Here is a 19,691-nt window from a genome sequence, read left to right on the forward strand (position 1 = left end):
GTATAGTACAAGGGTAAACTTATTTTAATGAAAGATGTTTAATGAAAATGTTTAAAAAATAATCGTTAAATCACTTTTTGAATACTATTTTTAATCTTATTTTAACGAAAGAAGTGTTATAAAGAATTTTTTTTTTAACTTTCCTTATTCAGGGTTTGAACCCACGCCAAAAACGATTTTCCTTACTAGCATGTTGCGCTAGCTCACTCGGCTACGAGGGCCGAGAGCACGGGGCGTTTACTTTGTGCTATAAGTATGTCATGACTCGTGGGATGTCACCAACAGGATCGCAATATAGACGTCATTCATTTCTCCTACATTGTTGCCAAGCGTAATCCCGTCCACAATGCTTTATGGTTCAGTGTATTTCGAAAATACGCGTCCTGGATTAAGAATTAGTTGTACTTCTTACACCAGATGGAACCAGTAATCAGTGGCGTAACGTGGCTTCACCGTATAATTAGCGAGAAACATAGAAGAAATATTTACGAGTAACCACTGGGACATAAAAGGGGGAGATAAAAGAGATGTTTTCATTTAGGTTAATTCTGTACTAGGTTACAGGCTCTATAAATGTTAATCTTTCGTTTCGTTTTACAGTATGCCTTCTGCATGTTTGTATTATTTGTGCTGGAACTTGTGATCGGCATAATTGCATTCGTCTCCAGAGGAAATCTTGAGGATAGCCTAAGACAGGGCTTAGAGGACAGTTTTCATAAGTACAGAGACAATAATGAAAAAGCAGCCAAAGAATTTTGGGACGCCCTACAAGAAACGGTAAGTGAATTTTCGATCATCAGTCCTGTAGTGGAAAATACATTTACCAAAAAACAAAAGAAAGGTACATACACAGTTCTTAAATGGGGAATTACTCTAAGGGAAATATTTTGTAAATACAATAGTGTCATATAGGAACAAAAATTTTAGGAATGATCTTTAAAAAAAAATGGATCGAAAGATTGTGATCTTGGCTAATAATTAAATTTTGAATCAGGGGCCACAAAACTTTTCAACTGGCCCTAAATCGAGTTTTCGTTTGTTTTTTTTTTCGGAATAAGCTCATTAAATTAAGTGATAGTTTGGGTTTGGCTACACTGTATGTAGTTCTACAGATATAAGACGTATAAGCACTTTTTTATTGAAATATAAAAAATTGGATCTTTTAATCCAAAAAATAGTTTTAAGCTATTAACTAAATCATAAAAGAAAGTTTGTAACTGATTTGCATAAGAATCGACTAATTAAATTATATTTTTAACATTTTATTTTTGAATATAGATCTAACGTTTTTTTCTTCTTAAATTTCAATTTAAATACCTGACATACAAATAAACTGAACTCACATTAAAACACTTATTGTATCTTGTACTTTGGAATGAAGTATTGTGCTTAGTACATTTTATAAAACCTTTAAATGTAGATATGCGAATTTATTAAGGAGTGAATAGGGTTCAATTTTAGTTTAGTTTTATCATAAGAAATCAATACAATCTATACATGGTAATGTGTTAGGAATTAAGCTAGACCTTTCAAAAGCGTTTGATAAAATCTGCCGTCGATTCGATTACACAGCCACACACACACACACACACAAGATAGAAGTTATGTGCGCCGGACCCCAGAGTATAGATCAGTGATGGGCACAAAAACCGGTTTTCGGTTTTCTCCAAAACCGGTTCGGTTTTTCACTTGATCTGGCTTCGGTTTTCTTCAAAACTGGTTCCGGTTTTTTCTTTTTCCAAAATTGGCTCTATTTCTGACCAGAATAATGTTTCGTTGTTCTCCGGAAACTGATTCCATTTCCACAGAAATAGTTTTACGTGTCTTCGAAGTTTTCACCGAAACCAAGTTCGCTGAAAACCGAAACCGGATTTGGAGGAAACCGAAACCGGTTTCGGTGGAAAAACCGAACCGGGTTTTGAGAAAACCGAAATGTCGGTTTTTCTAGAAACCGGTTAACGATTTTTATAAAAAACGGTTTTGTCCATTCCTAGGATAGATTCAATGTATTTTGTTACACAGAATCCAAATTTCAAAACCCCAGGACGATTCACCGTGTCAACTTTTATGGGCAAAAAAATTGAGCGATTTTGGACAGGGAGGACACACGCTTTTCGCCCAAAAACCCCTTTACGTAATATACGAGTGTTTTGCGCGTCACATAGAAAACCATTTTTTAACGTGTAATTACCGAATCCTGTGTACGTCTGACAGTGTACTAACGAGGAACTGATAGATTGGAGTTTAACTTCCCTAGGGTCATATGTTTATGGACGTCTGGCAGCAGACCAATGAAGAGAATGAAATTAATTGGATTTTAACGTATCGTCATCCGCAAAAAAAAGTTCGCATATACTGTAACTTCCACATTTTCATTAATAACTCGCTCTTCTGACTATATTATCGCTTCTTTGTGCTTTCCTTAACAAAGCAGTGTAATAATGCATAATTATTTATTATTTTAGAGAAAAAATAAAGCAAAATAAGAAAATTATAAGCAAAAAACCTTTAATCTTATGAAACCTTAGTGTGTCAAATAATTACACGAAGAATATCCCGTGGGAAAAAAGAGGGAAAATGACACAGGTATTAGGAAACACTCACTAACATGTGAAGCTATTGAACAGAAACATGAACTGAAGAGTCAACTACGTATTTCTGCGTTTAATATGCAGTTCACACTTCATGCACAGTTCCAATATGCAAAATCAGTCAATATCTTTAGTTGAAATTACTGATATAGGGAGAAAATGACTATTTAAAACTTCAGGTGTGAACGTGCGCTTGGAGCGATATATGAGCATTATTACAACATATTTTTTCATGAATTGTCTCGGTGGTCAAGCGCGTTTAGTAGTGTTCTTGAAAGTCTAGCATCGGAGGTCGGCAGTTCGAATCTGCCTCCCGGCAGTTTTGATTTTTTTCAACTTATATGGAAACATTTCTTTAAATATAAAGTTCTGCTTTGAAGTGCTTGAAAAAAAATCAGATGAACTATCACGTTCACCCTGTCAAAATGAGGAACGTTAACATTGTTATAATGGGAACAACTTTCTGATTTGAATACCAACCTTAAATGACACGTCCAAAATGAAAATTATTCATGTTCTGATACCTATTTGTAATATACAGGTGTGTATATATAGAGAAAGAAAGAGAGAGAGGGAAAGTATAAGAGAGAGATAGAAAACAATATATGCTGTTATTTTAATTACAACGTAAAAAGTTATTGCAATTCATAATCTGGATTTTTACAAAGCGATTTCAACGCTTGAAGCGACTTAATATTCATAAAGCATCTTTTTCTTGAAGTGTCGCAAATAGTCCGATGCTTTGTAATATGTGCCAAAGAAATAAATGCATGTTTTTAACAGGATAGTATCGTCTACCTTTTGCTTCAATTGATGGTATAAAATAATGTTGAGTTGATTTTAACATCCCTTTCAGCATCGAGGCTATATGAGACGTTTACCTACTGATTAGTGTGAAATCCGAACCACATGAGCTCACACCGGGAATCAAACCGGGTCTCTTACGTCAAAGGTGCGTATGCTAACCGCTTAGCTACGAAGGAACTCAGTATGAAACTAGAATAGCACACATTACCCCATATTATTTCACCGAAAGATTTCTGTTTTATGATCAGTTAAAATAGTATTTCTGGACACCGTAGCGAAAAATGTATTTGCTTTTTCAAGTAGTGTACGAAAAATACAAAGAATAAACACGGTAGAAACGAAACCAAGAAATGAATTCAAAGTAAAGTGCTTTGCCTCTCTCGAATAAATCACTCAATGTATTACAAGTGCATATCTCGTGCATTTCCAGTAGAATTATTAAAACGCGCTGGCTTTATAACTTGGCTGTGTGGTCTAGTGGCTGGCATGTGTGTCTGTGGTGTACACGGTACCGGGTTTGATTCCCGGTGGGAGAACTTTTGGAATTTTAAATGTTCTCGACGTGTCTGTGTTTGTGTTCCTATCATTCAAGGTTACTGTAAAACGTGTATAACCGAGTAGGAAATATACAGAAATTATTGATAAGGGGAAAGTAGACTTTGGTAAGTGAACTTCGGGGCCGCCTTTCGCGACGTAAATTAAGAAGAAAATAAGTGGGTTTAGCGAGGCGCTTGAAATTACAGTAATGATTGACGGTTCGGTTCCCAGTCCGGTTTTCTTTCAATATAAGGATATTTTATTTTTTCTAAATACAACGTTACATTTTTAACATTTGAATTGGTTATAAAAACAAAATCAGATAAACTGTCAGCTTTCAAACCTCTGTCACTTTTATTCACCATCTGTTTGTATACGAAGATGACGCTATGGAAATGCTAGCACTACCAAAGTTCAAATAGATTTCTAAGTTAATATCAAATTGAAAACACACGCCCAAAATGAGAATATATGTTTCTGCTTTATATGTATAGTTCAATTATACCAAACAAAATCCGCTATCCCCATTCCCTTTGGCGGTAGGGGTAACTTTAAAATTTTAAAGTGGGACCCCCATTTCTTATTGGACATTTCGATTCTCCAGAGAAAACTGACTGATTTCACCCAGAATTGAAAACAATTCCTTCACGGATGGCACTTTAATCGATACGGGAAAAGGAGGGGTAGCAAAACGTTATGAAAATTTTTTTGTCAGATCCGTGCTCTGTGGTCATACAGTTAGCATACTGGACTGCACAGTCAGAGATCCTCATTTCAATTCCTAGTAACCCTAGGGGAACACCAAATGAGTACATAACAAGTAGTGACTATTTTCATGAATATATGCATCATATAAAAATCGCTTAAAGTTTGATACTAAGATATTATTATTATTATTATTATTATTATTATTATTATTATTATTATTATTATTATTATTATTATTATTATTATTATTATTATTATTATTATTATTATGTTACATATTAGTTGAGCTTATAATTAGGAAGACCTAGGCGCAGATGGGAGGACAATATTAAGATGGATCTAGCAGAAATAGGAATACAAAGTAGAAACTGGATCCAGTTAGCTAAGGAAAGAAGTCAGTGGAGAGCTTTTGTGAATGCGGCATTGAACCTCCGGGTTCCATAGGCCATAGAATTAGTTAGTTAGTTAGGAGGGTAAGTGTGCCTAAAGTCAGCCGTCTCCAGTAGTCAGCCATTTTTCAGTAAAAAAGCATATTAAATAAACATACAGTAGCTTGTTATCAAACAAATAATCAACTACAACTTAAATCAGAGCTCCAGTATTCAACCTCATTTGTTCTGGCCTGGTGTGACTCCTCGTGGTAGAAAAGAAAAATTATCATTTGAGGTCTGCTGATGCAAGTGAGCAAAGTGCGCATTTTGTTAATAAAAAAAATAAGGAAGAAGCTTTACTTCAAAGTTAAGTTAAAATTATATTATTGTAAAATAGTACGAGTTATTGCTTTCTTCTATGCATGAATGTATCGTAGCTTATTAAAAATTCGTGGTTTATGATACAAAACAAGATATTGCGTAGAAATAAGGGGGCTGACTACTGGAAATGACTCTTCACTTCAATTTCCAATGGTCAGCCCCCCATTACTTTCAACGGACGGCTACTGGATACATATACTCCAGTAGTCATCCACTTATCATTCATTCAATTTAAATGACACATGACATACAACTAAGACACTTAACTAATACGTAGAAGACTTTTCTAACGATTTAATGAAAAAGTAACTGTTATGATGTCACTAATTGCATCATACAAGTATAATACAGTTATAAAGTACGGGACAAAATTAAACGATCGAAAATGCCATTAAAACTTATGACGATGTTGTCGTTTATTTTTGTCCCGTACTTTAATATAGTCTGGTATTGTAACTATTTCAATTCTTGTATTTTTCTAGAACTGAGGGAAAAAAGGTTAAGGATTTATGGCTGGTCTAAATTATTTCTCTAAAATTTAAAAAGGACAGGTAATGAGTATTTATTTTACCCTAATCAAGGGCGCCGATTTCCCTGTAAATTTGGGGGTCATTCGGATGCGGAAGGTTAGGATTTTAAGACAAATTGCATTCAAATTATGCCAAATATTGTATATTCATAAATACAATAGGGGGCCCACATAAGCTTTGGGGGCCCGGGTCCCCCGGCCCTAGCAGGATCGACTCCCTTGACCCTGATCATAGCTTAGTCTTTTAATCTAAGGTAGCTATGAGGAAGTAAGGGTTATCCATATCTAATTGATTTATTTTTTTAAATTACTCCGCACAATGTCGCGTTTCTGCACGTCTTTAATTCCAAGGCTGCAATTGCTCTTCAACTATTATTATTATTATTATTATTATTATTATTATTATTATTATTATTATTATTATTATTATTATTATTATTATTATTATTATTATTATCTGTTCTTATCTGCTCTGTTCCTAGAGTTGCCTGATTGCCGAAACAATACAGAATAATCATAAATATTTACATTCTAACTCACTGTGAGCGTGAGGAAAATATGTCTAACAGTTTAAGAACGCGTGATTTAGCGTTTCTTTCAACCAGTCCAAAGACATCTACTGGAATAGACTCAGTGTCAGATGTTTTTGCAATCAGGTGCGTTGAGGATACTCTAACCAAAGAGTCTTCTTATTCTACACTAATGAACACATATAAGGCTATTGTTCTGTCCGAAGAGGATCGATCTGCTATCAGTAGATACTTGCTAGTGAAATGTTCGATATCTTAGTCCTGGAACATACCAAATTTTAGCAATTGGCCGTCTAGAGCCTACAAATATATCTTCGATATCAGAAATAGACGTTACGTCTGACTCAAACCAGGAAAACAACATATCCGTTATGGCATCTTGTACTGAAGCGAGGCAAGGTGAAAGGTCTGCTTCTGTTTCTACAGTCAGTAGAGCCAGAAATAACTCCATATGATCTCAGAAGAAATTCAAAGAAAACGTTCGTAAAATACTTCCATATCATCTGGCTTTGATTAGCATCTTTTCTGGCTAGCTCCAATCAAAAACAAAACTACCAAACATGTGCCCAGAGAAAAAGTTCAAAGTGCAGTATCCTCCCAAGCATGGAGAAATTATCAGATGGTAAAGAATGAAAAGAAAAGAAAACTAGAAGAGGAACGTCTAAAATGAAAAAGGGAGAGAATACAAAAGAAAGGAAAAATTTTAAGTCAAACAAAAAGAAAAGGACTGTCAAGCCAAGTAGCACTAGTAGTTAAAAAGACGAGACGCAAAAAGTTGTTGAAATGCCGTCTAAGGCCTGAAGAAGAATTCATAAGTGATATTGAGAACGATATACTTAAATATATTGGGTGTCACTTTTGTGATCACTGCTACCACTTAAAACGCACATGCCTCAGTGAATTATCGTACGAGGAACCTGCTAAACAAGTGCTTATGTGTCCTGAATGTGCTTAATGAACTTCATATTAAAGGGTTAATGTCATAGCTAAATATAAATATCAATGTAAATATAAATAGGCCTATATATTAGTTTTAAATAGGCTAGTCTAGGCCGAGACACATTTTTCTTAGTTTATGGTAAATATCATACAAGAAGTCTTTTTTCCTGTATCGCAATATATTTTCCACCAGGGCTGCTTCTAGCCACAGAGGTTTGGGGGGGCATAGATATGTTAGGGGGGGCAAGTTATTAAAAATCTCTTACACATATCTAAATTGTGTTTTTTGTGTTGAGGTCTGGAGGGGCCACGAAAAGTTTAGGAGGGCCAGGCCCCCTAGCTCCCTCTAGTTGCGGGCCTGTTTTCCACGTAGTTTTTCTTTGTAGGAACTCTGAGTGCAATATATTTGTCCCTTAATTTGCTACTGAGGAATTGATCTCTAAAATTCCATTAAAAAAGTCAATTCTATAGTGTGGCTGAGTACTGGTTAAAGTAATGGCTGACCTTTGGTTTTCATAGGCCGACTACTGTTTTTTTTTCAAGGTTTCTGGTATTTTTTTCCTGTGTAATTATTTATAAAAGATTTCCTATGCGAGCTACACAAACGTAAAATTTAAACACTGTTCTTTCTAATGACATATGCAGTAAAAGTTATTAGTAAAAAATGATTTTTTTATACTTTAACAAAGTTGAAAATCTCCTTAAATGGTCGACTACTGGCACATTTACCCAATTACTTGAGATGCAAACTATAGTTGCAATTTTTTGAAGGAATGTTGCCTAACTGGAAAGTAGAACTTTACATATTGTTTTGTCTGTGAAACATATGCTTGTTTAGCTTTATTTGAAAGTGTTAATTTTGCCAAAAATATTGAACATTGGAAAACCGCAATAGCATTTCCTTATACGGGCCAAAAAAAAGAGAGCTGATATTTCTAAAGGAGGCAATCGTAATAAAAACGGATAGGAGATAAACATAAATCGAAAATGTTATGTTGAAAATATTTTCATTGATTTTGTCTTCTGCCTCAGGCACTGACAAGGTCAGACAAATATTGTCTATTACGTTTAAAATTGCCTAAAGGAAAGTTGAACAGAATACCACAGATCGTATCACTCAGTAATCAGTTGTGAAGTGCTCCCTTGTAGTCAAACAAGCATGTCCAGAAGGCTCCAGGCAGTCATCGATGTAGAAGGTCATTGGACCTCCTATTAGACACTTATATATAAACAGCCCTTTTCAGGGCTACGTATTCCCTTCCATTTTTTTTGAATGCCAATGAAAATGTATCTACGTCACTTTCACCGTCACTTTCAATGAAAATGAAAAAAAACATAATAGCAGTGGAGAAGACTCGATCGCGCGAACTTGTGTATTGTAATCTCTCACTTATCCCCTGAGCTACGAAGTAACACGTAGATTTTTTTTTGAAAAATATATTAGTAGTTCATAACAACACACTCTCTTTTTATGTAATTCATGTGCGCCTTGCTGCTATCGATGGCGTGAAAACAAAGTGCTACACATTACCCCATATCATTTCACCAGTAGATTGCTGTTTTCTGATCAGTTAAAACAGGATTCCTGGATATCTAAGCGAAAAATGTATTTCTTTTTCATGTATTCTACGAAAAACCTAAAGAGTAAACAAAATCGAGATAAGCAACTTTCTCGAACAAACCACTCAATGTATCAGTGTCATTGCAAACAACGTCTCGCTGATGTAATGAATAACAACATGTAGTAAAGATCATGGGGTCTTCAGATCAAATACAGCTTGTCATATGGTTTTGTTTTCTTCAGCACAATAGAATTTTTTAAAAAATTATCCAGTCATGTGAGAAAAACAAATTTTGCAGAAATATAACATTTCGTTTTGAGAGGCGTATTAGCACGAAGAAATAGTTTTATTTCTTGCAATCCAAACCGTGAAGAATGAGCTAATGAATAGCGTTTATAGGTCTTTCGATAAGCACCATTCAGTGTGTTGTCGTCGGCAACGTAACGTTTTTTCTTTTCTTTTTTTCTCGTTTTCGCGCATCACATTCTGTTTTTCAATGACTTCTAATGCTAAATTTTAATCCGCTGTTACTTCGTTCGTCGTTTTCACTTCCACCTACAATATTAGATTTAGGCATAGCTGACTATCCTCTAATTTGTATCGAAGTTTTGTCAAATTTCTAGTGAACGTCAGCTAACCATTTTCTGCGGGAGCTCATGTGGTTCGGATTCCACGTTAATCAGTAGGTCCACGTCTCATATAGCCTCGCTGCTGAAAGGGACGCTAAACTAAAATCAACTCAACTCAACTAACCATTTTCTTCCAAGTACTAAATGTATTCAAATATTTATTTCAAACGGCTGATTTGATTTCCCGTGATGATCGGACAGACAAACACGACGTCACTTTTACATATTGACCGCCTTATTTGGAACTTGCCCCATTTCCCCCTCAAAAGTGGATTTTTAAGGACAACGGAAGATGGGCTCACATATTTTAAAATAAGGTGTTTATATCCATCTGTTCCTCTTACGACATATGTGTTAATGAATCCGACTGGACCAAATGCTAAATACCGTATATTTAAAAGATAATTTCAAGTGCTTCATCCGTTTTGCTGTGAAGACAAGACACAATCTCGATGTCATCATTCTTAAATATTGAGCAAAACCGATACAAATTGCCCCTCTTCTCCATTTAGTACCGAAATTTCTAAACACGGTCGGACACGTGCACACTCGTTTTAAATAAGGAATTTATGTATCATATTTCATTTCACAAACGCGAGAGATTCTATTTTTGGCATACATTTTAACCCCCTCTCTTCTGTTTGGATACGCATTTCAATAAAAATGGCGTGACAACAACCCAGTCCGAGGTAGGTGTTAACTATGTTAATAAAATTCATTTCAAACGGTTCAGCCATTTTTCGTTATGATAATACGATAATTCATTTCGTTATAATAATACACAATTCATATAACGTGTTTTTAATTTATATACTATGCAAATATAGGTTAATAGTATTGTTCTGTCTTGTTATTTATTTATTTAAGTTATTTATTGATATAAAATTGAGGTGTTACGTTTAATGTTTAACAATACCTAGCATTTACCATGTTATCAACCGTGAAGTAGCGAATTTTGTGTCTAATATTTATATTATATTCAATTTAATGTGTCACGCTAGTAGCAAATTAAGCATAAATGCGAAAACATTGTTCACTTTCAGTTCTCAAGAGAATTTCTTTCCTGTCTTTCTATTATTTTGTCAATAGCTTACAAAACACTGGCATCAGACTTTTGCAATTATATTTTTTAACGTTTTTCCCATAAACTCCCCTGAAAATTTAACCTGAATCGACCCTTACGGGGAATCGAACCCGAGACTACAAGAACCAAAAACACTCGCGCTAGCCACTAGACTTTTTTATTTTTATTCCACGTTAATTAGTAAGCCCATAGCCTCGCTGTTGAAAGTGTTACGTGAATATAGACTAGACAAAAATTAATTATTGGTGTCCATTTCAGGATCACTCAGTATTATGTTTTTAAGTGTTAGAGTGTTACAAAATCCAACACTTTTCAGTGCCTTATTAAACGACTTATTTTTTTAAAAAAAAGTCTTGAATGTGTATTCACGGATAAAATAAGAATAAAAATCACTATTAGAAACAAACATTTGCAGTAAAAGGAAAAGCAGAAACTATTTGTGTAATAAAAATGTATATCTTTGTCAAAATATTTGTGACTTGGTGTAATCTATATTCACGTAACATTCCTCCACTAAAAACATGCTACCGAGTGATCCTGAAATGGACACCAGTAAAAAATTTTGGTCTAGTCTATATTCAAATAACAAAAGGAACAAGAAACTAAAAATCAACTGAACACTACTTTTATACCACCAATAGCAGCAAGGGGCAGACGATACTATCCCGAAAAAATGCATTTATTCCTTTGACCCGCATTGCAAAGCATCGGACAATTTGCAACATCAATTACAAAAGCTTGAAGAGAAAGAATCTTTATGGACAATAAGTTTCTTACATACAATATTCAATTATAAAATGCCTACTACTTATCTTTCTTATTTAATTTATGGGGCGCGATGGTTCACTGGTAGAGCGCTTACCTTTGGTGTATGCGGTCTCTGGTTTTATTCCGTCCAAGTAAGCTTGTGGTGGACAACATTATGTCCGTGACTTTTCTCACAACATTTCCTTTTCCTTCCACTTTCTCATTCCACCAATTCTTATATCATTTTTCTTACTTTAATTATCTTCTCCCTTAGCCTAAAATAGCAGGATTCTAGAACACTGGTCCGTATACCAATTGAGTGGTGATGAAGAAAGCAATCAACCTGGTTAACCTGCCTTCACTCGCTATCGCTTGCTCGACATTACTATATGAATTGTGTATTGAGATTTGATAAAGGAAAGAACCAAAGTGGTTACTAATCCAAATTCTCCTCTATGTGAGGACCAGCAATCTAGAACCTTCCCGCCTAAAGGGCGTAATAGTGGGATGTTAAATATTTCATTTCATTTTATAATTTAATTTAGCTCTTCCACATAATATTTTATCTAATATAATAACAAAATATTATCAAGTGCTCGCAAAGCTGGGAGCGATTTCGGACTCTACCGTAATGTGCGGTAATCTTATTAAATATGTTTCACTACTAGATCAGTTGTTGAATGTTTCATAATGCTATACTAAATTCCATAAACATTCAAGCGAAATAAGTAAAATTGATGAGATTGACAATTTAAACCGCACAGTATTGTAAAGCTGGCGGTGTAAATATTTACTCCATTACGCAAACTCTGTTTCAAATACAACCATTATTATACAGTTCATCTTCATAAACTTGTTCTTATAGCAACTATATCATTTCCTATTTAAATTCAATTTATAGATAATTTTGTGTTACATATCAGCTGATACTCATGCTATAAACTATACAATAAGTTAACATTCGATGTAAATAAATAAGAAATGTATAATGTTACAGATTCTGGAATTGCAATTTAATTCAATTTTAAACTGTATACATTTTCTATATGATTGTTTAATTTGCTTTATAAAAATCCAAATTATGATTTAGACTAACTGTTTTAATTAAAAATACAAGCTTATACAGGGTGCGGGGAAAGTCCCGGAACGGTCCAATATCTCGCGAAATATACAGATCAGCCAAACAAAAATAACACGTGTTAAACAGTTTTGAAAAATCTATCCAATGATACCAAACGCAACCCTCCATTCCCACACGTGGGGTAACTTTAAAATTTTAAATGGAAATCCCCATATTTTGTTGCACATTTGTATTCTTCAGAATAAGTAACAGTGATTTGACCCAAAATTGAAAACAGTGCCTTCACGGATAGCACTTGAATCGACACATAAAAAATGGAGGCGGTAAATCTTTATGAAAATGTAGTCTCTCAGTGTCGAGCTCTGGGCCATGCGGTTAGCGTACGGGACTGCGGCATGAAAGGTCGTGAGTTCGATTCCCACGCAGAGTAAAATGTTTGTGATTTTTTTTACCCACATAACGAATTCATACGTTTTAACTTCTATAAAATAATGCATTTGTCCATATTTATTAATTTGCAAGAAAATACAAATGGTGACAAAAATGGCTTATTTTTGTTGTAAATAACCCTACTACTAAGAACTACTTCATAAAGCTACTTTGCAAAACAATTATCGATATTGTATTCCATGTAACTTCATCTTCGCACACACTGTTTTCAATGTTTGATCAAATCAATATCACTTTTTCTGGAGAATCCACATATGAAATAAGAAATAGGGGTTCCCATTTAAAATTTTAAAGTTATCCTCCGTAGTCCCCAAGGAGGTAGGGATAGGTGATTGCGTTTTCTGTCATTGGATAGCTTCTTTAAAACTATTTAACATGTGTTATTTTTGTTTTGGTGATATTTATACTTCGCGAGATATTGGACCGTTCCGGGAATTTTTCCGCACCCTGTATACAGTATTTTATCTCTCTCTTTCGCACTCTCACTCTCTATATTACAATTGAGTGTTGCAATAGGTATCAAGAACATGAATAATTTTCATTTTGGACGTATGGTTTAAGGTTGGTATTCAGATCACAAATCTGTTCTCATTATAACGGATGTGGTATTAACGTTAATAAGGATCGTTAACGTTCCACATTTTAGTGTCTTCGTATATAGCCTAATTGATGAACATAGTGAATAAATGTGACTGAGCTTTGAAAAGTGATTGTTCATTTGGTCTTGTGTTTTTAAGCACTTCAAACTAGACATTTATATTTTAAAAAATATTTCACTATATTGAAAAAAAAGCGTTCCGCACTCAGGCTCGAACTGCCACCCTTTGGTTCTAGAATTTAAACAGCATTGCTAAACACGCTTGGCCACGCAGGCATGTTACGAAATAACGCGTTCTGATATTAGAAATAGACTCGCTCCAAGCGCAGGTTTACACTTGGAGTTTTAAATAGCCATTTTCTGTTCTTTTCAGTAATTTCAACTGAAGACATAGATTGATTTCCCATATTGGAACTTCACGTGAAGTGTGAATTGTATGTTCATCTCAAAAATACATTATTTTCTGTTCCTTCAATTTTACGTATTTGTGAGTGCTCCTAATACCTGTGCACTGTATGGAGTGAATTTCCCTCGGGATATTCTTCGCGTAATTATCTGACAGACTAAAGTTTCATAACAATCACAGTTTTTTGCTTATAATTTTCTTATTTTGCTTTATTTTTTCACAAAAATCATAAATAATTATTCATTACTACACTGCTTTGTTAAGGAAAGCACAAAGAAGCGATAATATATTAAGAAAACTGAGTTATTAATGAAAATGGGGAAGTTACAGTATATGCGAACTTTTTTTTGCGGATGACGATACCTTTCTCACTGCGAAGCCAATAGAAGACGGGCCACACACGTAAAATGAATGAAAGTTTCCTTCGTTCAGTGAAAGGCACATCAACTAAATAAGGTTAAGTACTTATCGTTTAAAGATACAAATATTTATACTTATTTAGATTTTATGGTTTGTCACTTAAAATAAACAATCGCACTTTACTCTAGTTTACTTGCTGCGGAGTGGAGTCTCCCTCTGACTGGGGATCAGTCCCTCTACCAGAATCTTGCCAGAATGCAGTCGAAGGATGTTTAACAAAAGTGAAAGAATCTGTAGATCAATGGGCAATTGTAGCTGGCGCAGTTGGTATAGCAATTGCCTTTGTTGAAGTAAGTACCTTGAGATAATTATAACCGTAATGTTAATAATAATTATTATAAAAAATAATGGTAACTATGTCTGAGTGGTAGGGACCCAATCTTAAGCAGATGCAGGATAATGGTAATATTGGTACTATTGGCACATCTTTTGGAAACAAAATGGGATGTATTAAAGCTACAACGATATTGTATATCTGATATCTGTGAATTACTTCCATTTTTAATTGTAGCTATTTTGGGCGACGGTGCTTAAAAGTGTACAATCTGTTGTGAAAAAGAAGAAGAAGAAGAAAAATGTAGAATATGTGTTGAGGGGAGATCTTAAGTTGACAAAACCAGAGCACCACACCATATGACGTCACTAAATGTGTTTGCAACTGATTTGCTGAGCAGTGTTTGCAACTGATTTGCTGTCAACTTATTAATTTTATACTAGAGTAACAGACCGGTAAAGAAAATATGTTTAAAAATAATTATCTGTTAATGAAGTAATATACTTAAAGAGATATTTGTATGAAAACATAGCATTTCCACACGTGATATTTGATGATGTGCTCCGCGAAAGATTTGTTGCCACAAAAAATTTGGAGATCCACAATATATAATTGACATAAAAATTAATGATAGGTCTACATCATATTAATATGTGACAGGCCCTTATCCATGGGGTCTAGGAGGCGGGCCCCTTTAAATTTTTACGGTACTGGTCCCCTAAAATTTTCACAGTACGCTTGCAATTGAACTATAACAGGGTGCAAAATTTCAAAGTCAGACGCACTCGCCAATCCGAAAATAATGGTCGCCAGTATCTCTCACGTACAAATTGAGATGTCCCCTCCCCAAACGACCTTTGATTTGACAAAGAAAGACTTCACATTCCGTGTTTTCTCTCACTCAGTGACAATTAAGTTACGGCGCTGGATAAATGGATGCAGGTGTAGAATACATAAACATAAAAACAGTAATTTATGATTAAAATGAATGACTGCGTGTGAAAGAGGACTGTACTACTAATTTGTAAAAATTATATAACGTCTACTGTATGTAGAAAACGATGGTGCTGTCCTATTTTATGAGTTTGAATTTGCAAAATTTACAAAAGAAGTATGCAATATATTTCTCGGGTTCTGTAGGATTACGGGGGACCAAAACTACGTAAAAACACAATGTTTATAGATGGAATGAGTTCATGTTGCGGAAAGATAATTGATATTGATATGTGAGTAATTTGTGAACTGAGTAGACTGGAAATGCCGTGTGCTGAATGGAAAATTTTGCAATTACTATTTGCTATTAATTAGAATGGACAAATATAACGTGCATTGCGGCGTTCTAACCCGACTTCGCTTGCTAGCGCTCGCTCGTCAATATTTATTTATTTATTTATTTATTGATACAAGTCATGGCCATTACCGGCATCTATGGCCTTAAGCACGTCAGGTTGGAGGGATGAGATCCTCGGCGAGCACACAATCACGGTACGGGGGAGGGATATAAGGAACGGATAAGGAAAGAAGCGGCCTAAGGCCTGTAAATTAGATACGATCCCGGCATTTACCTGATGTGAATGAGGAAATCCCAGGAAAAAACTCATTTAGGATAGCTAGCCTGAAAAAGCTGTTACACCTTTTCGACCGACTGACCCTGCCGGAAATCGAGCCCAGGACCAAAGGCGAGAGCATTAGCGACTACTCATGCTCAGCAATACTGTCTGAAACTTTTTAGTTAGTGGTATGTTTGGCTTTAGGTAGATTAACCTCAAAAACATTTAAGAAAACAGCAATGATTTTCAACAAAAAATGCTTTTTCCCAGTAATCCGACATATGGCTAGTTTTCAAAGCGCATACTGAGAGAAAAAAAATTGTAGGTAGCGTACTCAAAACGGTAGGTTACATGCGTAAATCCTGTAGTTTTTGGACTTAACGTACAGCAAACGTAGAACTGAAAACGCATGTTTTATAATACTTACTTTCCGTATAAGTGTTCAATCTATACGTACTTTCCGTATGAAACAATATAGGCGGTCAGGATCTCACATACAAATCGACGCAGAATGTCCATAGTAGAATAGAATATAGCTACAGAATGTAACATAGGTGATATACGGAAAACTGTTAGATGTCAGACATCCTGCAATGGCATGATGTAACATCTAAGGGCAGTGCGTATGTAGCATATGCTCCATACTGATTTCTGTAGTAAGCAAGAGGATTTCGTATATTTGTACAATATACCGCTGTCCGGAGAACGGATTTTTCTTAGTGTGCAGTTCATAAACAAGGGCGCCCGTGTTGTGGTTTGCAAGGGGGGCAAGTATAAGCGACGTTTCAAATATAGTTTCCCCCCTTGCCCCCTTGATGGGCGCCCTTATTCATAAGTAATGCAGTTATGTGCGTGCTGAACCTGTGGGTTCAGTATTTCTTGATAAATCCATTAAATGTTGTGCGTGTAATCCACAATGCACACAGATATAGGCGTGAATTCATGTCACTTAAGGACCTCCCCATTTTAAGGCAGTAATAAATGCGAAAATTGTCGATAAGTGATTCGCCTACTTTGATTTTGCGAATAGTTCGTACTATGTGCGACTTTGTCCATGCGGCGTCTAGGGTATGGTCGACGTCGATAAGCTAACCTGAAATTTCATTCTTGATACACGTATCAGTGCGCAGCACGAAATGAGATTTAAAAAAAAAAATCCCGGCGTTCTTCCCGCCTTTGATGGGACAAGCCGCAATTATTTACGTATTATTCAGCGCATTGTTTGTGTATAATCTTGTTCGTTTGTTGAATGTAAAATGCAACTCACACAACCGCTGTAACAACATAATGTGTTTTTTATTGTCCACCAGTACACGAACAAATTCCAGGTATGTCTTAAATTATAATCCACCTTGGCATATTATCTCAGCAGTAATACTGTCAACAGAGCTGCCTTGCTTATGGATACGCTGCGCAATAAGTGCTCCAGGGTAGTGACGACATTAAGTGACGTCATGTCCTGTTGCTGTGGTTATGTCAACTTAAGAACTCCCATGTGTTGAGATAGATAGATTTTTATATAGTGATAATTACAATTTCGTGTTGCTATGACAACAGAAAGTTTTTCATGGAGATTTGAGAATAAAAGTAAGTTGTGCTGTATATAATTTTAATGTGTGATAATAGATGGCTCTTGCAAAATATATATATGTAAAAACTAAAGGTGCTAATGGTGGTGTGTTATTTATTTTAATCTTCGAACTGGGTATTCCACAGTTCTCGAGTGGAAACATCGGAATTGTTCTCTAGCCAAAACTCGAGAAAATAATTTGTCAACTAATAACATACACTTAAAACAAACAAAAGCATCGTGAGCCTTAACTTGATTTAAACTTTCGGCATTTATTCCGAAGTTGGGCGTCTGCTTTCGCAACGTTTTTTTTTCGTTGTTATCTCCTTTGCACACTTTCTGCAATTTGTTATTAGGTTCATTAATCCGTGCTCTTCACAAACTTTTAAAAGATTTTGCTCGTCATCAACGTGTTACTTCACAAATGTTAAAACTGTTAGTTCATTCCCCTTGTACATTCGCCATGTTGATAACATAAATGCTCGTTTCTTTCCCACAATGCAACTCTTCGATTACCTTGCGCCAAGTAGTTCTCTCCGCTCGCCGTATAGTCCCATGTTTATAGCCGCTTATATATAACAAATAAACAGATTTTTCGAGACTTATATATTATCAAGCACACAAACGATCAAATTATCCATATCTTTCCAGTAAATTTTAAAATTTTTGCTGGAAACGGACGCCCAACTTTGGAACTTAACCCAAACTTTCAGTTACAAAGTATTGCGCAGGTCTCTATGCTATCAATCTTACATTAATCTCCTTGTCATTGACATCGTCATTCCTGTGTTTTACAGATTGTTTCTAATGAAATCAAATAAAACGTAATCATTTCTTTTATACAATCTGCTTAATATACAGTAGAAACCGATTGAATTGTTAATTGTGTTATGTTGTTCTTAAACTGCTAATTTTCATGCATATGTCACTATACACAATTCATCAGCATTCCTGCAACGACATTCTTTATTAAGCGAAAACATAAAATCTAAAATGCAACTTTTAAAAACCGTTGGATACACTGCAGAGTGACACTGTCTACTCCCCCTGTCCCACCGCTTGCCATGAAACTGATGTAAACACATCAGCAGCGCCTCCGCCAAAAAACCCACTAATATCCTGGTCAGGTAATAATATAAAATATAACGAAAATCTCGTTATAAAGTCAAGTTGAGAAGGTGCTTGAGTCCGCAACCAAGCCGAAAGGATGAACGTAATGCCAATTCTCTTTCGTCTGCTTCCGTCGACTCTGTGTTGATACGAGTAAGAACACAACTACTGCGACTGCCATTATCTGGCCAAGAGTGTTGGGAGTTAATCCTTTTCACCAACCTCCCTAACCATATCAATCGGAGTTATTCCTTATTAACAACCATTCTAGCCACACCAATCAAAACTATTCGTTATCAGCAACAATCCTGACCACACCAATCAGAGCTTTTCATCAGCAAACTACCCTCAAAACACTAGTCTGATCTACTCATCTGCAGATCATCCTGATCACATCAATCACAGATATTCCTTATGAGCAAACCATTCTAACTACACCAATCACAGCTATTCCTCATCAGCGACCATCCTTGACGATACAAATCGCAGATATTCCTTATCAGCTACCATCAGTGACTACATCTATCAGAGTTATTCCTTAGCAACCATTCTGATCACACCAATTAGATATATTTCTTATTAGCAACCACTCTCACCATACTAATCACAGCTATTCTTTATCAGCATTTATTCTGAATACGTCATCATTAAAGCACGGATAGTCACAGTACTGTTAACCAAACACTAATACTCTCGACTTTCACTTTCGCTTGTGTCACTGGATCTGCGCTCTCATTCGTTGTTGTGATCAACGAATCGCCGTTAGAAGTGTGTATGCCATCGTTAAGAATATTGTTTGAGCATTCGGAGTATACGT

At 35.4% G+C, this 19,691-nt stretch overlaps 1 protein-coding gene across 1 annotated transcript in view; it reads left to right on the top strand.

The window, feature by feature from the left end:
* Nucleotides 1-19,691, top strand: part of LOC145676130 (23 kDa integral membrane protein-like) — a 67,659-nt gene that overhangs the window by 38,551 nt on the left and 9,417 nt on the right. The window contains exons 3-4 of the mRNA XM_081747033.1: nt 601-777; nt 14,499-14,660. Of these exons, the coding sequence (XP_081603159.1) occupies nt 601-777; nt 14,499-14,660 (339 nt within the window). The remainder of the gene's footprint in view (nt 1-600; nt 778-14,498; nt 14,661-19,691) is intronic.

This window comes from Thermobia domestica, chromosome 18, assembly GCF_964235325.1.
Source record: "Thermobia domestica chromosome 18, izTheDome1.hap1.1, whole genome shotgun sequence".
In the NCBI taxonomy this organism is placed as follows: Eukaryota; Metazoa; Arthropoda; class Insecta; order Zygentoma; family Lepismatidae; genus Thermobia; species Thermobia domestica.